Source organism: Rattus norvegicus, chromosome 11 (genome assembly GCF_036323735.1).
Source record: "Rattus norvegicus strain BN/NHsdMcwi chromosome 11, GRCr8, whole genome shotgun sequence".
NCBI lineage: Eukaryota > Metazoa > Chordata > Mammalia > Rodentia > Muridae > Rattus > Rattus norvegicus.
In genome coordinates, this window is record NC_086029.1 from 44,285,080 (window position 1) to 44,309,756 (window position 24,677).

At 46.7% G+C, this 24,677-nt stretch overlaps 1 protein-coding gene across 11 annotated transcripts in view; it reads right to left on the bottom strand.

Annotated features, from left to right (window-relative positions):
- Positions 1-5,725: 5,725 nt before the first annotated feature.
- The window catches only part of Tmem50b (transmembrane protein 50B), a 32,846-nt gene continuing 13,894 nt past the window's right edge, over positions 5,726-24,677 (bottom strand). For all 11 annotated transcript variants that reach the window (XM_063270610.1, XM_017598025.3, XM_006248066.5 and 8 more), the window contains 6 exon segments: positions 19,391-19,530; positions 16,400-16,512; positions 13,663-13,730; positions 11,917-12,009; positions 9,849-9,906; positions 5,726-7,402 (listed from right to left, as the gene is read on the bottom strand). In XM_063270610.1, the coding sequence (XP_063126680.1) occupies positions 7,357-7,402; positions 9,849-9,906; positions 11,917-12,009; positions 13,663-13,730; positions 16,400-16,512; positions 19,391-19,489 (477 nt within the window). In that variant the 5' untranslated portion in view covers positions 19,490-19,530 and the 3' untranslated portion in view covers positions 5,726-7,356.

The following is a 24,677-nucleotide window of genomic DNA, read 5'->3' on the forward strand; positions in this document are numbered from 1 at the left end:
TGGACCATGGTGAAGGCCATGGAAACCTCAAATGTGTCCAAGGCAGATGCGAAGACAGTGTGGGGAGGGATGGTGAGGGCTGAGAACTGTGTAAGGAAACACGAGATAAATGGAGTCAGAACAGGATGGTGGACGGTGGTCCTTCACCATTCCAACTCAGTACATGCAGAATATGGAACAGACCTGCCTATTGAAAGGACCAGAATATTTTGAATAAGAAAGATACTTGTATATATTTTTCTCCCAAAGAAAGGCCCCGTCTGCCTTGTAAAATAAACAGCTAGTCAATAGGATTGATTCTTGCGCTAACTTGAAACGTTAATTTCTAACCAGAAGTCCATCACCCATGAACTAAACTGCTGGGCACTGTCTTACCATAGAGCAGCTGTAACGGCAGTGTCTACCCACTGGCTAAAGTCATTCCTCCCACTTGTGGGTCCACAGCCATTTTTATATCTTTAAATAACTGGAGGAACAAACCAAAGGTATGGGCCGAGGATATGGCTCAGCAGTTAGGGTCCTATTGCTCTTCCAGAGGACCTGGGTTTTGGTTCCCAGCACCCACACAGGGTGGCTCACAACTACCTATAACTCCAGTTCTGAGGGATCTGACGCCCTCCTCCAACCTCTGTAGGTACCTGCACGCACGGCGAGCATACAGACAGTCACAAACACTACACAAATAAAAACTAAAAGTGTAAAGATCACACCTCAAACCACATGAGAGTGGTTTGGAATTCCAGTGTCCGTGAAGTTTTTTTTTTTGTTTTTTTTTTGGGGGGGTTTTTTTGTTTTTTTTTTTTTTTTCGGAGCTGAGGACCAAACCCAGGGCCTTGCGCGCAAGCGCTCTACCACTGAGCTAAATCCCCAACCCCTGTCCATGAAGTTTTATGGACAGCTGGTGAGGCACCCTCATTCTTGCGCAGTCTGTGGTCACCTTTACACCGCCAGGCAGACTTGAGTAGTTACTGAGAATATATGGTTCACAGGGCCTTATGTTTACAACACCTGGGCCTTCTGTGACAAGGTTGTTGGCCTAGTTTATGATGTGGTTACTATACAATCACAAAGAGATCCACTCTTACCATCAAGGTTTATGATGTAGGGGTCAGGGGTCATAAATTATAAGAGGGGACACTAAATTCTTGTGTGCATACTATAAAGCATGTTATGAGTCAGGAAAGGCTGTGTGCACACAGAATGCAGGATTGGTCATCCCAAGCCGATAGAATTAGCTGGACCAAGCACTAACCTATACGGAACCTCTCTCTTTAAGTCACCTTACTTCCAAGCGTAACAGATTTTCTTCCTGAATAAGCAGACACATTTCCTGTGCCTGCCATGTCAGAGTGTTCTACAGCACAGTGTCAACCGCTTCACACGCACAAAATCTTCTCTGCAAGACTTTAGTCACTCAAAATGTTAATCTGTAAATTCAGTGTTCCTGGCCAGAGGTAAAGCCTCTCAAGGAACATGGGAACATCATGGGGGAGCTGCATAAGTCCATTTTACAGCCTTTGCCCAACTGGGGGTTGGGGGGAGGGCAGTAAACCGACATCAAAGGGCTTTCAAGTTTCTGGTGCTCCAAAAGTCAAAGCTCCACAATCTCTACCCCAGCATAGCATCCCTATGGCAGCATAACACCCCATAGTCTGGAGCAACTGCCTGTCTGCACACTTACTCTGGAGATGTGAAGCCCCCGTACGCCACCAGAGCAACTCAAGAGGCGGGCGCTTCTATCTGAAAGCCCCAGGGAGAACATTTCAACCTCCATGACACTGCTACAAAAGGAGTGGGGTGGGCAGGCTCAGAACAGAATCCTGGGCACACCCCAGTGTGGAGGTGTGGGAGGCTGAGGAAGGAAGAAGGGACTCCAGTTCACACACACACACACACACACACACACACACACACACACACACACGGACATCCATACACCATACACACAAGTAAAATAAACTTTAATGACTGCAAAGTATATTTAAGCACAAAAATGTCACAATGAAACACACTTTTGTAAACTAACCAAAAACATAATTTTAAAAGATTTTTTGTTATTTTATGTTTTATGCGTATGACTGTTTTTTTTTAAGACTTATTTATTTATTCTATATAAGTGCACTGTAGCCATCTTCAGACACATCAGAAGTACAAATGGTTGTGAGCCACCATGTGGTTGCTGGGAATTGAACTCAGGACCTCTGGAAGAGCAGTCAGAGCTCTTAACCACTGAGCCATCTCTCCAGCCTCTATGCGTATGACTGTTATGCCTGAATGTATGACTGCTCGCCGTGCACATGCAGTACCCCTGGAGGTCAGAAAGGGGATCAGAGTCCCTAGCACAAGAGTTATAGAAGATTGTGAGCCATCATGTGGGTACTGGAACATGAACCCAGGACTTCCGGAAGAGCAGCCATCTTTCCACCACCACGACCCACCCCCCGCCCAAACACAATTTTAAAATATTTTTTAAAATATTCATGGAGAAAAGTATGGAAACCACTATCTAACTTCCCCTCATTACAGCATGCCATGTGAACTGTAAGTCCAAGTGGGTGCACGTGTATGTGTATGTGTATGTGTGCATGCATGTATATAGGTCCACCTCAGGTGTCATTCCTCAGAAACCACTCGCCTTGGTTTTCAGGAGAGGGTCCCTCACTGACCCACAACTCACCAATTAGGCTGGGCTGGCCGGCCAGAGAGCTCTAGGAATCTATCATAATCTACCCATCCATAGCCCCAGCCCAAATCTCACAGCAAAAAGATTTAAAAAAAAAAAATTGGGTGCTGAGAGATTGAAGTCAGGTCTTGGTATTTTCAAGGCCAGCACATTACCAACTGAGCCAGCCCCTAATCCACAATGCACTTTTTACAGAGCTCTAATAAAAAAAAAAAAAAAAACACAGTCCGGGGTTCCCAGGCTTCTTTGACACTGCTTTTCCTGGGTCCCTGAAAGGCCTTGAATGTTCCGGAAGCAGTTTAAAAGTGTGAGCTGAGTGAAAAGCAGGACTTTAAGGTCATGAAGAAAGTCTGAGTCACCAACGAGCTATCTGACCTCTCTGGACCCAATAGGGAACTTCAGAGGAGAGAATATAGGACACACTGTTCCCAGAACTCTTTATGTGGAGCAGAACAATGACTCAGGCCACTCAGAAGCTGGGTGCCTAAACTGGCAGTCATAAAAGGGGGAACAGTGGCCTGTCATAGGAATGCTGGGGGAGAATCAGGCAGTCGGGGCTCTCAGCCACTACCCTCGTCATTCCGACCCCCTCACTGGCCAGCCCTGCTACTGGCTGAAGTATATTTGTGACCCCAGAATCAATATTTGGGGTGATTTCCTGATCCTTTAAGGATACATGTAGAGAGTTCTAAGTCATCTGAAGAGGCTGGTACAAAAACAAGGGTCTAGTCTGTGTGGTAACGTGTCTTTCTCAGTTCTGTTCTTGCTGGTGTTCATGTGGTCTCCGAGGGCAGAGTTCAAGTTCTGTCTAGTGTTCAGCTGCAAGAAGGTTGTAACATCAGGTTCAATGTAGTACATCCACAGTGTCTATTGAATGAGGTGAGATACAAGGCAGTCCTGATCAAGGGGACCCGCATTGTATCCAGTGGCTCTCGGGGACCTAGTCTTGTCTTTGCTCTAGGGACAAAGGTTTAGTGTTCTCCAACCATGGGAGAAAATCTAAAGAGCGAGTGTATCTGGAGTGTCAAGTCCAAGGTTTCCTTCTTAAGGGGAAAAAGGAAGTGGAGGGCATCTGGGGATGGTATGATGACATGTTGTAGACGGTTATGATGACATTTGGGCACAGTTATGGTGATATCTGGGGATGTTTATGGTGACATTTTGGGGATGATTATGATGACATCTGGGCACGGTTATGGTGACGTGTTAGGTAGGGATGGTTATGGTGACATGTTGGGGATAGTTATAGTGCCCTCTTCTGGTGTGTCTGAAGACAGCTACAGTGTGCTCATATATAATAAATAAAGTAAATCTTAAAAAAACAAAATAATAATAACAAAAAACCTACAGCCTGGCACACTAACCCACCCCTTTAATCCCAGCACTTTGTAGGCAAAGGCAGGGAGTTCTCTGTGAGATCCAGGACAGCCTGGTCTACATAGTGAACTCTAGGACAGCCAAGGTTACATGGAGAAATCCTCTTGAAGAAAGAAATAAGTAAGAAAATAAATAAGTAAAAGTACTCCTTCGTACTCTCCGGATACATACCATCTGTTAATACCTAGAAAGCAAGTATGAAGTTAGTGAAGTTCAGGGAATGAGAACGGGAAATGTGAACTCTTTAAACATTAAACAGTCCGTGCAAATAATTTAGTTCATTTTTAATAAAACCAAAGCATCGTAGAAAGCTATTTCTAAGAAAATGATAATAGGCTGTAAGAAGAGAGGTGAATAACCCTGCCTGGCTCCTCAGCAATTCTCAGAAAGCAGCAGCCTGTCAGCTGCAGCGACTGTCAACCCCTCTGCTTCCCTTTCACCAGAACAGTTCATGGAGCGGTGCGAATGATTCTTAGGCCAGGGCTGAAGCTCAGTGACCCAGGTTGTACTGAGCAGGCTCAACTGCAGCACACACGCCCTAAGATTCCCATTTCAATGAGCTTCTACTTTAGTGACTGTCCTGGCTGGTTTTGTGTGTCAACTGATACAAGGTATAGTCATCAGAGAGAAAGGAGCTTCAGTTGAGGAAATGCCTCTATGAGAGCCAGCTATAAGGCATTTTCTCAATTAGTGATCTATAAGGAGGGCCCCAGCCCATTGCGGGTGGGGTCAGCCCTGGGCGGTGGTCCTGGGATGAGCAAGCCAGTAAGCAGTACCCGTCCATGGCTTCTGCATCAGCTCCTGCCTCCATGTTCCTGCCCTGTTTCAGTTTCTTTCCTGACTTCCTTTGGTGATAAACAGCAATGTGGAAGTGTAAGCTGAATAAACCTTTCCCTTCCCGACTTGCTTTTTTTTTTTTTTTTTTCCGGAGCTGGGGACCGAACCCAGGACCTTGCGCTTCCTAGGCAAGCGCTCTACCACTGAGCTAAATCCCCAACCCCCCGACTTGCTTTTTGCTCGTGGTGTTTTGTCAAAGCAATAAAAACACTAAGACAAACTGGTACCAGTATAGTAGGGTACTGTTGTGACAGCCCTGACCATGTTTTGGGGTGGACTGTGGAAGGACTTTGGAACTTTGGGCTAGAAGAGCCATTGGGAGTTTATAGCTTGGTGGGCTGTTCAGTAGGAGCTTGGGAAGTGTGAGTGTTGAGAGTAGAGCAGAGGATGGAGGCCTGGCTTGTGACACTTCAGAGGGGAGATGAAGGACTATCAGGATCGCTTGCTATTTGGGGTTAAGATTCTGTGGTTGTGGTTAGCTGGGGCTGAGGAATCAGCTGTGATTAATAAGATACTAGAACTATGAAAGTGAAACCTTTGCGTTATGTACGGGGACAATCGATGCTGGTCAGCTGGAGCTAAGAAATTAGCGATGATTAAGAGAGACCAAGCGTCACTGAAGTGAAGTCTTCTGGGAAGTGTTTTCTGAGAGCACAAAGAGGCCGTGTTCCAGAGAGAGCCAAGGCTGTACCTCATGCTGCAGCTGGACTTGGTAATGTGTAGGAGTCACCCAGGTGGTACTGGTTTTGAAAGATGAAGGGGTCATGAAGAGCAGCCTAGAGAACGCTCTGACAATGGCCCACATACAAAAGACTCAGATTCCATGTCTTGAGCTTGAGAGCTTTATTAAGAGAACTGTGTGAATTTAGATGATTACCAAGAATTCTGACTCATAATATCTATGAGGATACTAATGTCATCTCTCTTGTTTAATGAAACAACAAACAGGAAATCAACAGATTTGCTCACAATTAAAACAAAATTCATGAATAGAGAGGAAGCCACCAGCATTTCCAGTCGGTCCTCAGGGCTACCCGTCATAAACCTCTGCATGCGCATGCTGTGGTCCAGTGCGTCCTCTCCTTGTTTATGAGCGCATCTTGGACAGTGAGAATGGACAGAGCCAGGCTGTGTTTTGCGTCCCCCACACCTAACTGCAGCGTGTGTGAGAGGTCCACGTCCCCCACACACCTAACTTCAGCAGTGTGAGAGGGACACTCACTGCATGTTCTATGAATGGAAACGTGTCGTTAGCTCTGTAGTTTGCTGGAAGCAAGACAAAGCTGGCCTTTTGAGGGACTGACGGGAAAACAGTGAAGCAAGATGCATCAGAATGGGCACAGCGATCAGCAGCTGCTTCACACGCTGTGCTTGGAGGGGCCTCTCTGAGAACTGCTAAGTAAGGTGAGGCCAGAGTCAGAAGGTGCACCACTGCCATCCTCACTACTGTTTACAGCACAAGGTCTTAGAAAGGTCCTCTGGGGTTAAAAGTGCAACACAAAATCCTGACCCCAGGGAAAGGCCCACAGAAATATACACGGTGCGAGCGCAGCGTCAAACACAGGGAAGGAGCGTCTGGTGTGGAGTGTCACCCAGAGCCTGAGAGCCTGAGAGCCTGAGACAGCAGAGGGAGTCCAGAATGAAGTGAGTCGAGCGTCTGACCTTCTGTAGGTCACAGCGCCCTTCGGGATGGTCTTAGCTAGTTATTCCACTTGGCCATGTCTACACAGCACCTGCAGCAGGGTCCCTTGCCGTGTGTAATGCCAGATTGTGGCAAGCCGTCCTTGACACCCGGGCATCGAAGTAGCTTGGTAAGATGGGGACACATGGCTCAGCTGCCTACCATCTTTCCACAAAATGGAGTTTATCTCTGTGTTATCCCTTCTCAAGCAAAAGTCAAGTTAGAGGAATTCTTTGTAAAGGGGGCTTTCAAACTAGTCCTTTGGGCATTTAAAAAATCTTCATATAAAAAGTCCAGCTCTTTAAAACATATGCACAAACATTTTTCCTTTAAAAAAAAACAACAACTCATTTCTAAGCCAAAGTAAGTTACACCTGGCAGAAATGCCTTCATTAACAGCTCAGGGCCTCCAGAGACACAGAGCTGTGTATTTTGCACGTTTTCAAACCTCAGAGACACCAAGTCAGAGTATTTACCTCTAACACCAAGACAATATAACCCTGGCTCAGGACTCACCAATCTTAGTCTTGGGAATAAAAACCTGACATTCAGTATCATGTACATGTAGTGATGATATATTCTATCATATTAACTTGTCTAGTTGATGAAAAACCAAGATAGACATTTTCAAAAGCAATTCAAAACTCAGGGCACAAAACTATGAAGACAGAAACCTCTGAGCACATGATGTGCTTCATTTGGCAATATGTAGACTATACCAGAGAAAAAGGAAGCTAGGCGTGGAACAAGAGGAAGGTGAGGTGTGTGTGAGGTGATCTCAGGCCCAGAGCTCTTCAGTTCTTCCGAATTTGTAGATCAGAGTGCTGGAAAGAGATGGATAAAGCCGTGAGAGGCTCAAACGAGCCGCACAGAGTTCACTTCCTGCATGGCTCAAACGTCTAAAACGCAGAGCCAGCTCAGAGGAGTGTGCTCCTCTGTAAAACAGACACATGATGCCTGTGAAGAACTCCCACCCCCACAACGCCCACAGCCACTGCACAGGGAAGTGTGCCACAGGGAGGCTGCCTTGTGTGGCTGGTGATACAGGCCACTTTACATCTCTGAGAGCATCTCTGGACTAGCCTAGTGCAGGGCAGAAGTAATTCTCTATTCGTCAGCAATTGCTGTAGGTGGGATTCTGGAACATGCCAGACCTCTGGCTAAGTGCTGGAACATGGCTGAATCTAAAGGAACAGAGAGGCTCCTTGGGGAACAGAGTCTAGTGAGGGACATGACTGACACCGTCAAATCCAGCCACAGGGACGTGCTGTGAAGGAGTGGCCAGAGGTGTCCGTCAAAACAGATCAGAAGGAACTGATGCCATCATCCCAGCACCTGGGAGGTAGAGGCAGGAGCATTAGGAATCAGGGTCATCCTCAGCTATGGACCAGCCTAGGATACATGAAACTTGGGCCCAAAAACCACAACTCCAACAAAGTGCACAGAAAGCTGCAAATGGGAAAAATAACCCTAAACTGAGAAGTAAATAGAAATAGTCAGTAAGTTAACACAGCCCAGGCCTTAGATATCAAAAAGGTTATAAACAGTCAGGGGTGCTAAGGAGAGACACAGAAAACACCAAAGACCTGAGCTGAGCTTCTAGGGCCCAAAATCCAGTGTGTGGGGTAAGCGGTCCGCCTGGGCACTGAGGAAGCTCAGCTCAGGGAGCCTCAGGACAGCATGCTAGGAACCATACACACGGGATGGAGGGAAGAACACAGAACAGCGAAACACGAGGGCAGGGAGCCACAGAGCTGTGACTACCGTGACAAGCATCTCTAAGAGCTGGGCACCAGAGAAAGAGGAGAGGAAGCAGAAGGCAGGAGGGGAGAAGGAGGGCTAGGGAGAAGGGGAAGGAAAGGGAAAATGGAGCAGAAGGAGAGGAGAGGCAGAGGAGGGGGAGAGGAAGGAGGGAAGGAGAAGCAGCAGTGATCACTGCCACCACCTAGGATTACTACAAATGTACCTGAAACCTAAGGAAGACAAAATGGACAGAAAATAGTCAATGAAATATTAACTTAAAAACCTCGGGGTTGGGGATTTAGCTCAGTGGTAGAGCGCTTGGCTAAGAAGCACAAGGCCCTGGGTTCGGTCCCCAGCTCCGAAAAAAAAGAACCAAAAAAAAAAAAAAAAAAAAAAAACAAAAACCTCAAATTACGGAATCTATAAATCCTTATTCTTTAGTGCAATAAACCCCTAGCACAAAACACATGAAGAAAACTGCACCACACATTGCCACATGGCTATGATGGTGGCCAATAGCAAAGGTGCTCAGGTGAGCTTCCCTGATTTGGCAGAAAGATAATCCTGTAAGTGCACAGCTAAACCTCTCACACATCCACAGATGTCCGCTTCCACAAGGACAGCACCCAGGTTTCCCATGAGAGGCTCTAAGAAGTTTCTTCTAAGAATTACTTTTAATACAATGTTACTTTTACCTTACTTTAAGTTGTCTAGAAAACTCAAGTCCCAGCAGTTTCTGTATACAGTGTTTTCCCTTTCACTTTTGGAGGCAGGTCTCACTGTGTGGCCCTGGCTGTCCTGGAACTAGCTATGCGGAGTCGGCTGGCCTCAAACTCACAGATTCACCTGTTCCCTTTTCTTCTTATAAGTGTGCATGGTTTTGTTAAGAAAGCACAGGCTAGGGGTTGGGGATTTAGCTCAGTGGTAGAGCGCTTGCCTAGCAAGCGCAAGGCCCTGGGTTCGGTCCCCAGCTCCGAAAAAAAAAAAAAAATTAAGAAAGCACAGGCTATGGCAGCAACAATCTAGACTTATCTCTCGCTCTGCATTCACTTGCTATGTCTTTCAGGAGCTCCGAGCTTGTCTCCCCTACACACAGAAGAGCACGTGGTACTTATTTAAGTAGTAACGGAATGAAAGGGGAAGAGAGAGACTGCCCAGATAAATGAGGTCTTGGCAAATAGCCGGGCCCTGGCTAAAAGGTTCCTATTAATGTACTGTGACCATGACACTCAGGATGCTGTCGACATCTCTGTAAATGTTTTAGGTGTAATGAGAAATGAGGTGCCTTGGAGCTAGAAAGATGGCTCGGCAGTCGGGCACTTGCTGTTCTTGTAGATAACCCAACACCACATGGTGGCTCAACCACCTGCGATTCCAGTTCCTGAGGCTCTGGTACACGCCAGGCCTCCTCGGGCACCAACCATACCAGCATGTACACAGCACACGTGTATACAAGCAGTCACTCACACATACACATAAAATTAATCTTTTTAAAAATATAAAAGTAAAGGAAATTAGACAACTTACCTAAAAAATATAAGTGCATTTTGAAAGAACACAGCTAGTCCAGGGTAAACATCAATATCTGCACACAAAGAGAGAAACGGATCAGAGGAGAGGGTGGCAGACAGAGGAGGGGGGGGGGAGTGCTGTTCAGAGCTCTGTGTCAGAACACAGGACATTTACTGTCAACTCTAAGATGTCTACAATGAAACAAACAATTTCATTCCCTAAAACAGAAGATTGCTTTTACTCTAAATAAATGCCAGTGGGCTCTGTCTAACTCAGGCCACAAAGGCGCTGGCTATGTGGAATCCGCAGAGGCAGATCACTTCAGCCCCACAGAGAATGGAAACTGAGGTCGGCCTGGGAAACAGTGGCCCACAGTCTCGAAATCAAACAAACAGTGCCAAGAAAGCAGAACACCGTTCCCTGGTAAGGCTAGCATAGAAATCAAAAGGGGGTTGGCTACATTGTTGATTATTTAAGTCTGCTGACTCCTGACATCCTGCAAACCCTGAGTGACACGAAGGAGCCATCATGCTCTCCCTGACTGAAGCAATCAGCTAAATATCCATAGGAAGACAGGGACTTTGTTAAACTATAACCACTGGTGTGAACTGCTGTGAACCCACTGGCTAGCATAGAGAAACTGGTCGACATTCAGTCTTTTGAGAGCATAAAAAACAAACAGCAGGTTGGCTGGAGAGCTCCAACTCTGAGCTTAATTCTGTTACTGACTAAATGCATATCCTTAAGCAGGTTACTAAATCTCAGGGCCTCAACTTTCTCATCTGTAGAATGGGCACTATATCAGTGTCCACCCCACAGGAGTGGGAATTAAGGGGGTGACTCTGTATAATCCCTGCAACTGTACTTGGATTATTAATTGATACCAGACACATACACCTTATCTAAAATCTGGGGATCAGAGTTCAGTTTTTAGATTTAGGGATGCTTGCCATACACAAATCTTGGGAGTGGACCAACTGTGGACATGAAGTTCAGTTATGCTGCATGTGTACCTTTACACACAGTTTCAAAGTGGTTTTATACAAGTTTTTAGTACACCTGTTTGACTACATCCATCGCACAAAGTCAGGAGGTCAGGGGTTGACTTTGAGACTTGTGTCAGATCAGAACTGAGAATATTTCCTATTTTGGAGAAATTTGGATTTCAAATCAGATTAAGATGTTCATGTATACATAAACGGTAGCTGCTATCATAAGAATTAATAGTTCAAGAAGCTCTCTGATAAAATCTGAAATATGTCAGGAATGGCCCTGAAATGAAAGAAAGCTCACTTTCTAAGTAGCGAGGCACACAGACCAGGCAGCGCTGCTGAGTGACATGAGACACTGCTGAGAGGCCTCTCACTATGCACTTGCTTCTAAGACCAAGACACAGGAAGTGAGCAGTTGGTACAAAGGTCCCCAGTGCTGTACAGGAGAGCCCCGGCTCTCTGTAGTAACGTCAGTGTCTGTCTGTTTCTCAAGTGAGATGAGCAGACCTATCACCTAGTGCCGGCTTTCTGAGTTCTTAGTCTGGAACAAACTAAAACCAACTGGTGTTTACAGCACCGTAGCTGGCTCTGGCCTAGCAGCCCACAGCCAAATACACTTAGTTCAAATGCACTCCTGCAATAGAACTCTTTGAACCCTTAGAATAATGCGATAAAGAGACACAAGCCATATGTCCATTTAGATCAGGTTTCCCTGTACACTAGTAAAGTCCCACTGTTCAGTATTCTGGGTCTGAGGACTGAACCATGCACAGGGAATGAGCACAACAGACCTGTATCCGGTTCCCTTTCTCACTGTGGTCCCAGGGACAGACCTCTAGTGTAAGAGTTCAGCTGCCCAAGGGAAGGCGTTCAGGAACTCTAGGGGGCGCTGGAGGCCTGGATTGGCTAGGGCTGTGATTTTCTATGAGCCAGCCCTCTCACAAAGACAGGTTCTATGAATTAGTGTGTCTTTACCCAGAGAAGAATTTAACCTAATCCAATAATCACATCAGTAGTAACTCCAAACGGACCAGTCAGAAGAGACCAAACATAAAACCCGCCTGTAACATAGCGGAGAAATGCGCACTTACTTTGAGTAACATATGCACCAAAAAGGATCCACATGGAGGCGATAAGCGATCCGAACATCAGCATGAAACCAATGAAGAGCCAGACCCGAGCTCCTGTGAACAGCGGCTCTGGTTACAAACACGCAGGCCTCAGAGCTCCGTCACGTCCTACAGTCATGCCACACTGTAAGCGGCCGACTTACTGCGAAGCCTGCACACCCCTGCTACGACACTAAACTGCATAAGGATTTAAAATACATACATGCACTTAAGATGCACACACACACACACACACACACACACACACACACACACACACACACACACACACCAAAACAAAAAAGCTAAAATGGCTTAGACAACTTGGCAAGGAGAAGAGTTAGCTCTTTGCTGCCAGAGAGATCAATTCCTGAGCAAGTTAGGAAAATGACCTTGGCAATTACCTCACTAAATCAGCTTCTTAAACCACACCTGAGGGGTTGGGGATTTAGCTCAGCGGTAGAGCGCTTGCCTAGCAAACGCAAGGCCCTGGGTTCGGTCCCCAGCTCCGAAAAAAGAAAAGAAAAAAAAAAAAAAAAAAACACACACCTGAAAGGACGGAATGACTGACGTATCAGATGGCCATCACCAGCCCCTCAGACTCAGTGTCAAGGTTCTAGAGAACATCCAAGACTCTACACAGCAGCTACTCTACAGACAGACAGATCGCTCTGCAGCTACAAGGAAGCCAACGTGCACCACACTCCTGACAGGTTCCGGGGCACAGTGTGTCTTCAGCCTGCGGTCGTGACCTTCTAGCACTTCAGTGGCAGTTACGAAGATGCTCAGGCAGATTCCACAGAGTCTTACAAAGTGGGAGTAAGGGATAATCTTGACTGTCAGTTTGATGAGACTGAAACTCTCCCTGGAATGTCTGTAAGGAAGTTTCTAGACTCGGGTAACTGAGATGGGAGCTTCGCCCTGAGTGAAGATGCCACCACTCCACAGGCTTGGAGCCTGTCTCAAATAAAAATGGAGAAATCGGGCTGGCAGAAGCTGTTGCTAAGTGCTTGCTGCACAAGCCTGAGGTCAAGGTCAGATCTCCCGCACTGGGTGGGTGGAGACAGGCGGGTCTGGAGCCTACTGCCAGGCCAATCAATGAACTCCTGAACAACGAGAGACCCTGTCTAAGGGTGTAGGGCTGGAGATCAGCTGTTAAGAGCACTGGCTGTGGGCTGGAGAGATGGCTCAGCGGTTAAGAGCACTGACTGCTCTTCCAGAGGACCTGAGTTCAAATCCCAGCAACCACAACCACATGGTGGCTCACAACCATCTGTAATGGGATCTGATGCCCTCTTCTGGTGTATCTGAAGACAGCTACAGTGTACTTATATATAATAAATAAATCTTTAAAAAAAAAAGGGGGGGGGGAGTTGAGGATTTAGCTCAGTGGTAGAGCGCAAGGCCCTGGGTTTGGTCCCCAGCTCCGAAAAAAAGAACCAAAAAAAAAAAAAAAAAAAAAAAGCACTGGCTGCTCTTGCAGAGGACCCAGGTTCAGTTCCCATACCCCTATGGCAACTCAAGGCTGCTGTCCATACCTCAGTTCGGGGGATCCAACATCTTCTCCTGGCCTCCCTGGGACCAGGCATGGCACACAGTGCACTAGCACACAGCCAGCAGAGCACTCATACACATAAAATAAACCCAGAGACTCCGAGGAGGCTCAGCCCCTCAGTCTGGAGACTTGTCCCTGTTCCGCGAGTGTTCCTGCATCGCCGTCATGCTTACCAGTTCTTCCTAAGCAGCCGCTCTCATAGCTGTCACCTCGCACCTGGGCATTGGATACAGCATTTATCCTACAGACACAAAATCAGCCCATGAGCCTTCACGTCAGCAAAATATACACAGCTGTTTGCACAGCACTGGAGAGAGGAACAGACTATTTCCTAAGTAGAGCTAATATGTTGATATGTTGATAGCTAAGGAGTTAACAGAAGTTGTAGTGCACAGAAATATTATTCCTTTTGTTTTCCACTAGGCACACCCAGAAAGCACACCAGAGACTGAGACAGGTGCTCATCTTCTTCCCATCCCTCCTTTGTTCTTTCTTTTGAGACAGGGCCTTACTATCCAGCCTTTATATAGGCCAAGCTGGCTTCTAATTCACAGAGACCTACCCTGTTCTGCCTCCCAAATGCTGGGACTAAAGGCGTGAGCCACCACACCTAGCTTCTCGTTTCTTTACCTATTTTATACATGTATATACAGAGGAGTCCGTGTTATTTATCCCATTTTAAAGTTTTCACTGTAATAATTAAACAGGGGAGCTGGAGATGGCTCAATGGTTAAGAGCACTGGCTGATCTAAAGATCCCAGAAACCACATGGTATAGCCCACAACCATCTGTAACTCCAGTTCCAGAGGATCCGATGCCCTCTGCTGGCTTCTACAGGTACTGCGTACATTTGGAATACATACATGTAGGCAAAACACCTGTACAAATTAGATAAAATAAAAATTATTAAAAATAATAAATAGGAGTAAAGCTTAGTGTCAAAGCACATTCGTAGTGTGCACAAGGCTGTGGGTTAAACTTAGAGAGAAATGGCCAAGGGAGGAAGGGGGAGGGAAGGGAGAAAGGTGCCGACAGAAGGGGGTGCTTATTCATAGTTTGAATGGAGAATAAGCAGTTTTATCTTTCACAATTTAAACTTTCTAGTTTACATAGCAAGTTCTAGTAGGGCAACATAGAGAGACCCTTTCTCAAAATAAATGAATCAATAAATAAACACATAAGTAAAACGCAATTATTAGGCCAGCTGTGGAGGGACACACCTTTAATCCCAGCCCTTGAGGGACAAAGACAGGCAGATCTCTGAGTTTGAGCAAAGCTTGGTCTACAGAGTGAGTTCAAGACAATCAGAGCTACACGGTGAGACATTGTCTCGAAAAATGAAAAGTTGTTTTCGTTTTTTAATTTCTGTGTGAGCGTGAGCATGTGTGTGTACATGTTTGTGTATGTATAGATGTGTATTTGTGTCTTAGACATGTACCACTGAGCATGCACATGTGTGTATATGAATGTACATACATGCATGTGCAGGTGCGTGTGTACATGTACCTTTCTGTTCTGTGGCAGTCAGAAAAGAACTCTGTGGTGTTGGCTCTCTCCTACTTTTATGTAAGCTCTGAGACTCAGACTCAGAGCTCCAGGCTTGTGCAGCAATCCCCTCACCTGCTGAGCCATCTTGCCATCCTGAGCTTCTTTCTTTTATGTCACTAAGAATGGCTGTAGAATTTAGTCACATCTTTCTAGCAGTTGTAAGAGAATCATGTGCCATTTCTCCTTGTATTTCAGATTATATTTTTCAGTTCCAAAAGTAGACTTCCGGGGTTGGGGATTTAGCTCAGTGGTAGAGCGCTTGCCTAGCAACCGCAAGGCCCTGGGTTCGGTCCCCAGCTCCGGAAGAAAAAAAAAAAGAAGAAGAAGAAAGTCCAAAAGTAGACTTCCCCTAATAAATAATATATATGTGTGTGTATATGTGTATACAAATGTATATAGTGTATATGTGTACACATATGTACATGTGTATATATGTGTATATAATATATATAAGTATATGTGTACACATATGTATATATGTATATGTATACATATATATTTATATTTTGTGGGGGAGAATGTTTTGCCCAAATATGTGTACCACATGTGTGCCTGGTGCCCGCGGAGGCCAGACGAGGACGTCAGATTCCCTGTAACCAGTGTTTCAGACAGTTATGAGCTGCTCCTTGAGTGCTTAGGAATTGAATTGGGGGGAGGTTCCCCTGTAAGAGCAGCCAATGCCCTGAAGCACAGAGCCATCTCTTCCACCCTGTGACACTTTTTCTTTCTTGGCAGCATTGACCAACAACAGCAAAAGTCAGCAGGATTCAGGGCCCATGGAGCATGCCTGCTCCCCAGGTGCTCAGCTTCCCCCTGAAACCTTGGTCTCTTTCCCTCGCGCTCTGACCATGCTGGACAGAGGTGAGACTGGCGCAGAGGAAGTCAGTCCGAGGCTTCGTTTCTCTTGATTACTTCCCTTTAAGGTATGTCAGGTATTCCAGTGCACAAAAACACTGGAAACCTTTTGTGAGTCTTTTAACTTTTTTTTTTTTTTTTACAAATTTTACACACATAAAATTTGTAAAAAAGACTTTTAATAAAAGGGAAAACAAATTCATCATGTTTAGGAGGGGTCCATCAATAAAGTTTAGAAGTTGTTTAAAAAAACATTAAGGGTTAAGGAGGACTGTTTTCAAAAAGGTGGTGAAGGGGTTGGAGAGATGGCTCAGAGGTTAAGAGCACTGACTGTTCTCCCAGAGGTCCTGAGTTCAATTCCCAGCAACCACATGGTGGCTCACAACCATCTGTAATGGGATCTGATGCCCTCTTCTGGTGTGTCTGAAGAGAGCAATAGTGTACTCACATACATAAAATAAATAAATCTACAAAAAGATGGTGAATTGAGAGTTACATGACACTTACATGAAGAAGGCCAGCGTGGAGAAGACACCACACGTGTGGAAGGCGTGGTTTAGTTGCTCAGGCTTAGGATACACCACGGCCGCATCGATCATTATCCACCAGCCTGTAAAGAACTGCAGAGCCCAGGAGGGCAGGAGGAAACTCAGTGCACGACCCTCAGTGGCCCACCCCCACCCCGCATAAACGAGACAAGGACCTCTGTGCTGTGCTTTGGATGGTGCGCTATAAAACTCACGTCCTTGGTTTCCCCTTTCTGTACAACTGATGGTGTGAGACACCCTGTCAGATCTGAGAAGGGCTCAATAAGCTGACTTACTTGTGGCTGGCTCAGTTCCTCCCTCTGCCATCAGGGCCGAGCAGTAGCCTCCTTAGTTACTGCCCTTAGTTACCACTGCTCCCTGGCTCCCTGCAGCCTTCTCGCTGGACAGCCCCACAGACTCCTGCCCCACGGACGGATGCTCAGATGCTCGCTCACAGGAGCCAGTTGTCAGGGTTCCCAAACTATAGAGGCCTGCGATTGTTACAGCTTACGTAAGTTAATTAAATATCCTGTCGCTGACTGGACACGAGGGTATAAGACACAAGCTTTTCCTGTCAACCAAGCTAACCATGCTCGAACAGACAGGTGCCAGCAACTGCCCAGAGAAATTAAGGACAGGATGTAAGAACCCTTTCCTAAACTCACAGAAATAGAGTTCTACAATCTTAGTGCTTAGAGAGCTCAAAATCCATTTTAAATATATATATATTCCAAAGTCCTTTACTAAGAAAAATAACAGATAAACCTGGAAATTACTTAATAAAAAAGCAAAGTCACAGAGCAATCCCCTGAGGGCCAGCCTGCCCAGGACACAGCTTGAGGGCCAGCCTGCCCAGGACACAGCTTGAGGGCTGGCCTGCCCAGGACACAGCTTGTTCGCTCATGAGGCCCGTGGCCTAATCCCTGGCACTGTGTGACCAGGCCAAGTAGCACAAGGGCATCCTTGGCTATACAGCGAGTTCAAAGCCAGCCGGGGATATATGAAATCCTGTGTGAAACAGAAAAAAGAAAAAGGGAAAAGGAGAGGCCAGATGGCTCAGTGCGTAAAAACAAGCTCCACCCCAAGGATACACATGGTGAAAGGAAAGAACCAGTCCCCAAAGTTATCCTCTGACCTACGTACATGTGCCAAAGTGTGCCTGCACATACAAAAATAAAAATAAATAAATACATGTGATAAAAACAAAAAAAAAAAAAAAAGGAAAGGGAGAGACGGCATGATGGCCCCTGTATACAGGTCTGCCTACAGCTCAAGGCCACACTGGGCTTTGGGCTGAGTTCTAGGTAAGTCAGGGCTAGAGTGAAACCTGTTTCAAAGAAAGAAAAAGGAATCCAGAGAGGAAAAAAGAGAGAAAGCCAGGCCAGGTGGTGTATGCTTGTAATTCCACCATTTAGACAGCAGAGGCAGCAGGAGGCTAAACAGGTAAATCTCTGTCAGCTTGAGGCCAGCCTGGTCTACAGAGTGAGTTCCAGGACACCCAGGGTGACACAGAGAAACCCTGTCTCGAAACAAAAACAAAAACAAAAACAAAAACAAAAACAAAAACAAAAACAAAAAGGAAAGAAAGAAAGAAAGGAAGGAAGGAAGGAAGGAAGGAAGGAAGAAAGAAAGAAAGAAAGAAAGAAAGAAAGAAAGAAAGAAAGAAAGAAAGAAAGAAAGATTGATTGATTGAAACCAGCCTAGGCTATATAACAAGACCCCTCTTCCAAAGTAAGGGCGTGAGGTTACACATTATAAAAACATGAAAGATGAAACTTGTTTGCAGACATGCGGTGGAGGTGTTGCAGGCGTCTTCTGCAGTGTGGACTCCAATACAATGGGATGGAAGAGACGTCGTGGATGAATGGAAGCCAAGACTCCAGAAAGGCAGCAATCCCAGGTCCAGTCTGCGTTCTCACTTTATACTCTAAAGCCACAAGGTGGGCAGGCAAGCAAGGGAGATTTTGCAGGAGCCAGCGGGTTGTTAGGGGCAACGACCTGTTTTTCCCAGCTGTTGCTCCAGGTCACTCTGTTCCAGAGAAGTCATGCGTGACAAGCGGGCAGTACATGCTAGCTTGTACTGAATAAATCAATAAATCACTATCTAGTAATTGGTCTTTTCTGCCTTTGAAGCAGGACAAAATGGTCACCGGGCATGAGACTGGTCAGGTCATGGTTTACAAACAGCAGCGGCCTAAAGCAAGTCGGCGGAGGCTCCATCTACAATCCAGTGTTCAGGAGGCTGAGGCAGGACTGGGAGCTAAGGTCCCTCAACTACAGGACACCTTGACCCAAAATAATAAATGAAACGAAAAAAATCTGTGAAGTTAGATGGCAGTTTGCAAGTGAGAAGTGTTAGTAAGATAAACAAGCCCATCCTGTGGTTCACACCTGCAATCCTGGTACTTAAGGCCAACCTAGGATACTGAGGAGAGTGAGCTTGGGGCAAGCCTGGGCTACATAAGACCCTGTCTACATAACCATATCTTCAATGAGTCACAGTGCCTGAGTGACATCAGACTCTGAGGCTGGAGGACCGTGCAGTACTCACAAACAGTGCCTCACTAAATTGAAAAGGTTGTGATGAGCGTTGCAAGTGAAGGAGAAATCCCAGATTTAAGTCATTCTCAGTCATGGAAACCCAGCACGTGGGGCTGGGCCCGTAGCTCAACTGGTGAAGAGCTTGCTTAAACCACATTACTCCCCAGTACTGCGCAAACCACACGGAGCTCAGATACCTGTAATCCCGACAGTTGAGAGGTAGAGACTGAAGGGCAAGTACAAGGCTAACCTGGACTACACAACACCCTACTCCCCAGAACAAACTGAACCACACTAGGCTACATACAGCACTGCCTGTCCTCAACAGCAGAGAAACAGTGCTGGAAGGCTGTTCACCATTTAAGGACACTGACGTTAATGCGAAGACCAATGCAAAGCCATGACGTCACCAGTACATCTGTGTCCTCACCAAGATTCCTGCAACCACGGAGGCTACCGTGTTCCTGCGCTCACTCCAGTCAATACACTCGCACTCCGGCCATCGGAAGTTATCCAGGAAGCCTGCCATCTGAACTCCGTACGCGTGGGTTTCTCATTCAACAGCGCTTCCTAGGAACCAGAAGACAAGAAGTAATCAACCTGAGCAAATGCTTTCTAAAAACCATGTGCTTCAATTATGTGTATGTGAGGGTGCCCACGGATGCTGGGAGAACGTGAATGATCTCTTGGAGCTAGAATTACAGTGGTCTGCCACCTGACATGTGTGCTGGGAACCAAACGGGTCCTTTGGAAGAGCAGTACAATCCTGTGACCCCGGCCCCAGGAAATGCTTTGAATTTCAACACTTGGGAGGTAGAAGCAGGAGTTCCCAGCCAGCCATCCTCATTGCAAGTTGTAGTCCAGCTAGAGCTCCATAGTGAGACCCTGTCTCAAAGTAAAATAAGCGAATAAAACATTTTATTTCTTCCTTAGTTTTAATCCTGAATTGACTTAAGTTTTTAAGCTACTATACTTAGGAAAAACTACATTTCAGGAGGTGCTTATTGACAAGACAGCCAGGGCCACACACTGAGACCCTGTCTGAAAACCAAAACAAATAATGACCCCTCCCCCACAAAGGAAAACAAACCTACTGTAATGAGTGTAGTTCTGGGCTTGAACACCAGGGGAGCTGTGGTTTTAGCGTCAGCTGGTGGTAGGGCAAGAGGTAGAGGGCAGACAAGAAGGGAGGAGGTCAATGGCTTTGATCATCCACACCACAAAACAAAACAAAAATAAAAAGGCCATCTGTAAGTTCTTTGGCAGGCCGTTCATTCAGAGGAGAACCTTGAATTGAGTCATCCAGTCAGGACTATAATTTCTCCCACCTCTGGAATTTGACAAAATAAAGATTGGTCAGCCAAATGGAGGACGACTTCTTTTTTTGTTTTTTTTGTTTTTTTTTTGTTTTTTTTTGTTTTTTTGTTTTTTTTGGTTCTTTTTTTTTTTTTTCGGAGCTGGGGACCGAACCCAGGGCCTTGCGCTTCTGAGGTAAGCGCTTTTTGTTTTTTTTTTTTTTAAGATCGATCTATCTATCTATCTATCTATCTATCTATCTATCTATCTATTATAAGTAAATTGTAGCAGACACACCAGAAGAAGGCATTGGATCTCATTACAAATGGTTGTGAGCCACCATGTAGTTGCTAGGAATTGAACTCAGGACCACTGGAAGAGCAGTCAGTGCTCTTAACCGCTGAGCCATTATCTCCACCCCTACCCTGAGACTTCTAAGATTAGGTCTCAGTCAGCACTGCAGCTTCCCTGGTTTCCCAGACACTAACACCTGTGTCCTGGGTGAGCATGGAAAATCTCCAAAGCCACCATGCTGTGAGGAAACCATAGATGTAGCTGAGTTCCTGCCAACAGCCTCTGAGCGTGTGAGTAAAGACGCCTGCAGATGCAGCCTGGCCCTGTGCTTTGCACCTTCCCAGGTAAGAGACCAGAGAGATGGGGCAGAAAAACATCTTCTTGGCTGGGCCCTTCCCAAAGCCTTTACCCACAGAACCTATTAAGTAAAGCAAAAGGCCTTGAAGCCTCAGGTTTGCAGTTAATCTACAGCACTAGCCAATGAAGGAGAGACAGCGGGGATGAAGAACCGATATGAATGTAGATAGTAGCCTATAGGGTATGTGTACTAGCCCACAGGGGTATGTGTACTAGGCCACAGGGGCACAAGCCTTTGATCTCAGAGCTCAGGAGACAGGCTCAGCTAGAGTGCTGAGTTCAGCCAGCAATCTCAAAGCAACAACCACAAAAAGAGAAAAATGAAAGAGAAGAGCATACTATGCTAAAATAAAAACAAAAGGACTGGGGCTGGGGATTTAGCTCAGTGGTAGAGCGCTTACCTAGGAAGCGCAAGGTCCTGGGTTCGGTCCCCAGCTCCGAAAAAAAAAAAAAAAAAAAGAACCAAAAAAACAAAAAAAAACAAAAAACAAAAGGACTGTGCCCCAACAGGAGATTCAGAACCATTATAACTTCTAAAAAAGACCAAAACAAACCAAAACAAACCAAAACAAAAGCTTTAACTTAAGGGGAGGAGACTATGGCCACCTCCTCCGTGTTGTGTTTAAACAAGACTTCAAGAACAGAAAGATCTCTGCACCAGCAGTTTAAGAATACAAGTCATAGTCAACCCCCAGTTTGATCCACACAGCCTGGGAGGGCAGGTCATGCCTGAGACAAGCCCAGACACCCAGAGGCCGCTGGCACCACTAAGATGAGCAAGTGAGCCATGGAGAATGGAACAGAAGGAGAAAGAAGTATGAACAAGGAGGAGGAGAAACTGGAGACTCTAGGGTAGTGAGAACAGCCTGGTGTGAGCAGCCAGTGATGTCACCTAAGGCCATGGTGGTCCTGGTCCTTGCTGCCAGTGAGAGCCATGTCTGAGTCTGTGGCCCTGCAGCAGCAGGGGTCTGTTACAGGCCAGACGGACATCCCTGGTGAGCGTGGACTGTCAAGGGGAGGAGCCATGTTGACGTCTGAGGGCTGGGTAGAGCTGTCCCTACCACCCCCTTGCCAGCTACAGCACTCCTGAGAGCCAGCCCTGCACCTGGCCTGGGCAGCACAGTAGACTGACCCTGGTGGAGAGGCAAGGGTGAGCCAGCTGGCTCCATGGGAGTGTGTGTGGAGACCTGGCCCCACCATTCGTCTACTGTGAGGTGGTGTAGGTGAAGAAGATGCCTCCCCTGCCCATCCTGCTCACTACCCTCAGAGGCAAGAGGGCTGGCCCTGCCCCTCACTGGGAGAGGGGACCCTACACCTCACCTAGGCCCTGTTGGTGTGGGCACAGGTGAGCTGGCCCTAACCTGTGCCCCTTGCCAGCTTCGGCACTAGGTAGAGAGCTTGCCGGGGAGCCTGGTTGCGGGACAGCTGAGGAGCTCACCAGCTCAGCTACCACACAGGCCCAGACCCAGGGCTTTGAGCTGCCCGCCCCCCCAACATTTACCCCATGTATGGTCTGCTGGAGCACGCAAAGGGTCAGTCGTACACCAAAGCTCCAAGATGGTCATATGGGAGATGTATGGAGATATAAAGGGAAGGAGTGGGTCCTATGAGGATCTAGCAATGGCAGTGCAACAGAAGCCAGAGCCTTGAACCAGTCCAATGACTCATTGCAAGTAAAGCAGTGTGGACCAAAGGGTAACACTGTGGGACACACCGTCACATGTTATGGCTTCCACAGTGAGGTTTGTTTTCCTTTGGGGTCGGAGAGTATAAACGGATGGGAGATGTGTAGGGTTGGGGTACATGGTGTAAAATTTACAAAGAATCAATAAAAACAAACAAACAAACAAACACTGAAACCAGGTAGAAGTGGTGCAAGCTTTTAATTCCAGCAGTCAGGAAACAGAGAAACGCAGATCTCTGAGTTCGAGGCTGGCCAGCCAACTCTAACCTTGAATTCCAGGACAGCTAGAGCTACCCAGAAACCCTGTCTCAAAAACAAACAAACCCCAAACACTGGAAATTGCTTATCCAAAGTAGCAAGAACCTGAAGGATACTCAACCTTATAAGCAAGGAAATTCAACGAACTGGACTCACTTTTACACAGCCCCACCCCAGCCCCTCAGCCTCCACTCCCAGTTTAGGAAACACAAAAAAAACCATGAGATTTATTAGTTTGAGATTCCAGGTCAGCTGGAAACTCAGGTGGGAAATCTTGGGAAAGAATGAGTCATGGGATAATCCCAGACACCCCAGTGTAAACAGCCTTTCAATACCTGGACTAACTCCTGAACGTCTGGTGCATGGAGACCCCAGCACCATCAGGGAAAGCAGCTGCTGCCTGAACGAATGGAGAAGAGACGTTAGCTGCTGCTCCCTTCATGGGAAACACTGGGGCTCAGTTCCACTAAGTCAGAGGGGAGCAGCAAACAGGCTGGGACTCCCAGGCACACCCTAACAAAGTACAAAACCTAGTCTCACAATACCAAGGTGACCAAGCAGCCAGTGTCTTGGCTACCCGGTACAACAGAGGGCACTAACAGCATTCGAGCAAGATATCCTGCAGGTGTGTTATCAGAGTGTCGGTGAAAGACTCGATATTAACCAGAGGACAGCCAGATAGCAGGAAGGTCGCTGCAAGGTGAAGCAAGACCTGAAGGCGACACAAGGTGAAGGCCATTTCCCACAAAAGCTCACGTCACGCACATTTCCCATAGTGCTGCTGGAAGTCGTCCGAGAAGCAGAAACTGTGGAGTCGTTTCCACACACTGGCTTGTGGCCCTCCTGTACTTAAACTGCATGGGCTAGGCATGGGGTAGACAGAGGGACATGGGAGTGGTGGCATGAAGATGTGACAAAGATAAAGGAAACTGTATCCAAACAAGGAAGACCTCACTGCTACCAAAGACAGAGACAGGGAATGGAGAAAGGCAGCTAAAAGCTCAGCCCCAGTACGGCTTAGTACAGGCCTCCCTGAAGATTCTGGGCTTCAGTGGCTGTAGAGGGGAGGCCGACTGAAGCCCTCTCGGGAGAAAGGCTGGGGCACACCAGGACGCTGGAAGGATGGGAAGCATTCAGGTGGGAACCAGCACTCTCAACCAGAAGCTCGGCTTCATTATTATCCACATTTACCACTGCTAACCCCAGCTCTAGTAGAGTACGTCTGACATTCTTTCTGTCCCCAGACACCACGCCCACACATGGCACACAAGAGTATGCCCGTAAGGACTCATATGTAAAAGAAAATAAATAAACCTTTACAATTTTTAAAATGTTATTTTACATGTGTGTGCGTGTGTGTGTGGCCGAGGGTATGTATGCATGATGCACATGCATGAAGGATCCCGCAGAGGTACAAAGGGAGCATCGGGTGCCCTGGAACTGGGGTTACATGTAGTTGTGAGCCACTATGTGGGTGCTGGGAACTGAACCCAGGTCTTCTGTAAGAGTAGTAAGGATTCTTAACCTCTAAGCTATCTTTCCTGGCCCCAAACAACCCTTAAAACAAGAACCAGGTGAACAGCCAGCACTGCCCACAGTTACAGCTTATAGGGCCTTCTTTGCTGTAAGCAAGGGGAAACCGTAAGAGTCTTCGAGTGTCAGGGCCAGGTCTGTGACTCAGACGTAATTCTGGTAGTGGCTGTATGTTACCATTCATAACACTAGCAAGATTACAGTTATGAGGTAACAGTGAGTGTCCTTTCATGGCTGGAGTCAGCACGACATGAGGAATATTAAGGGCTGAAGCATAGAGAGGTTGAGGACCGTT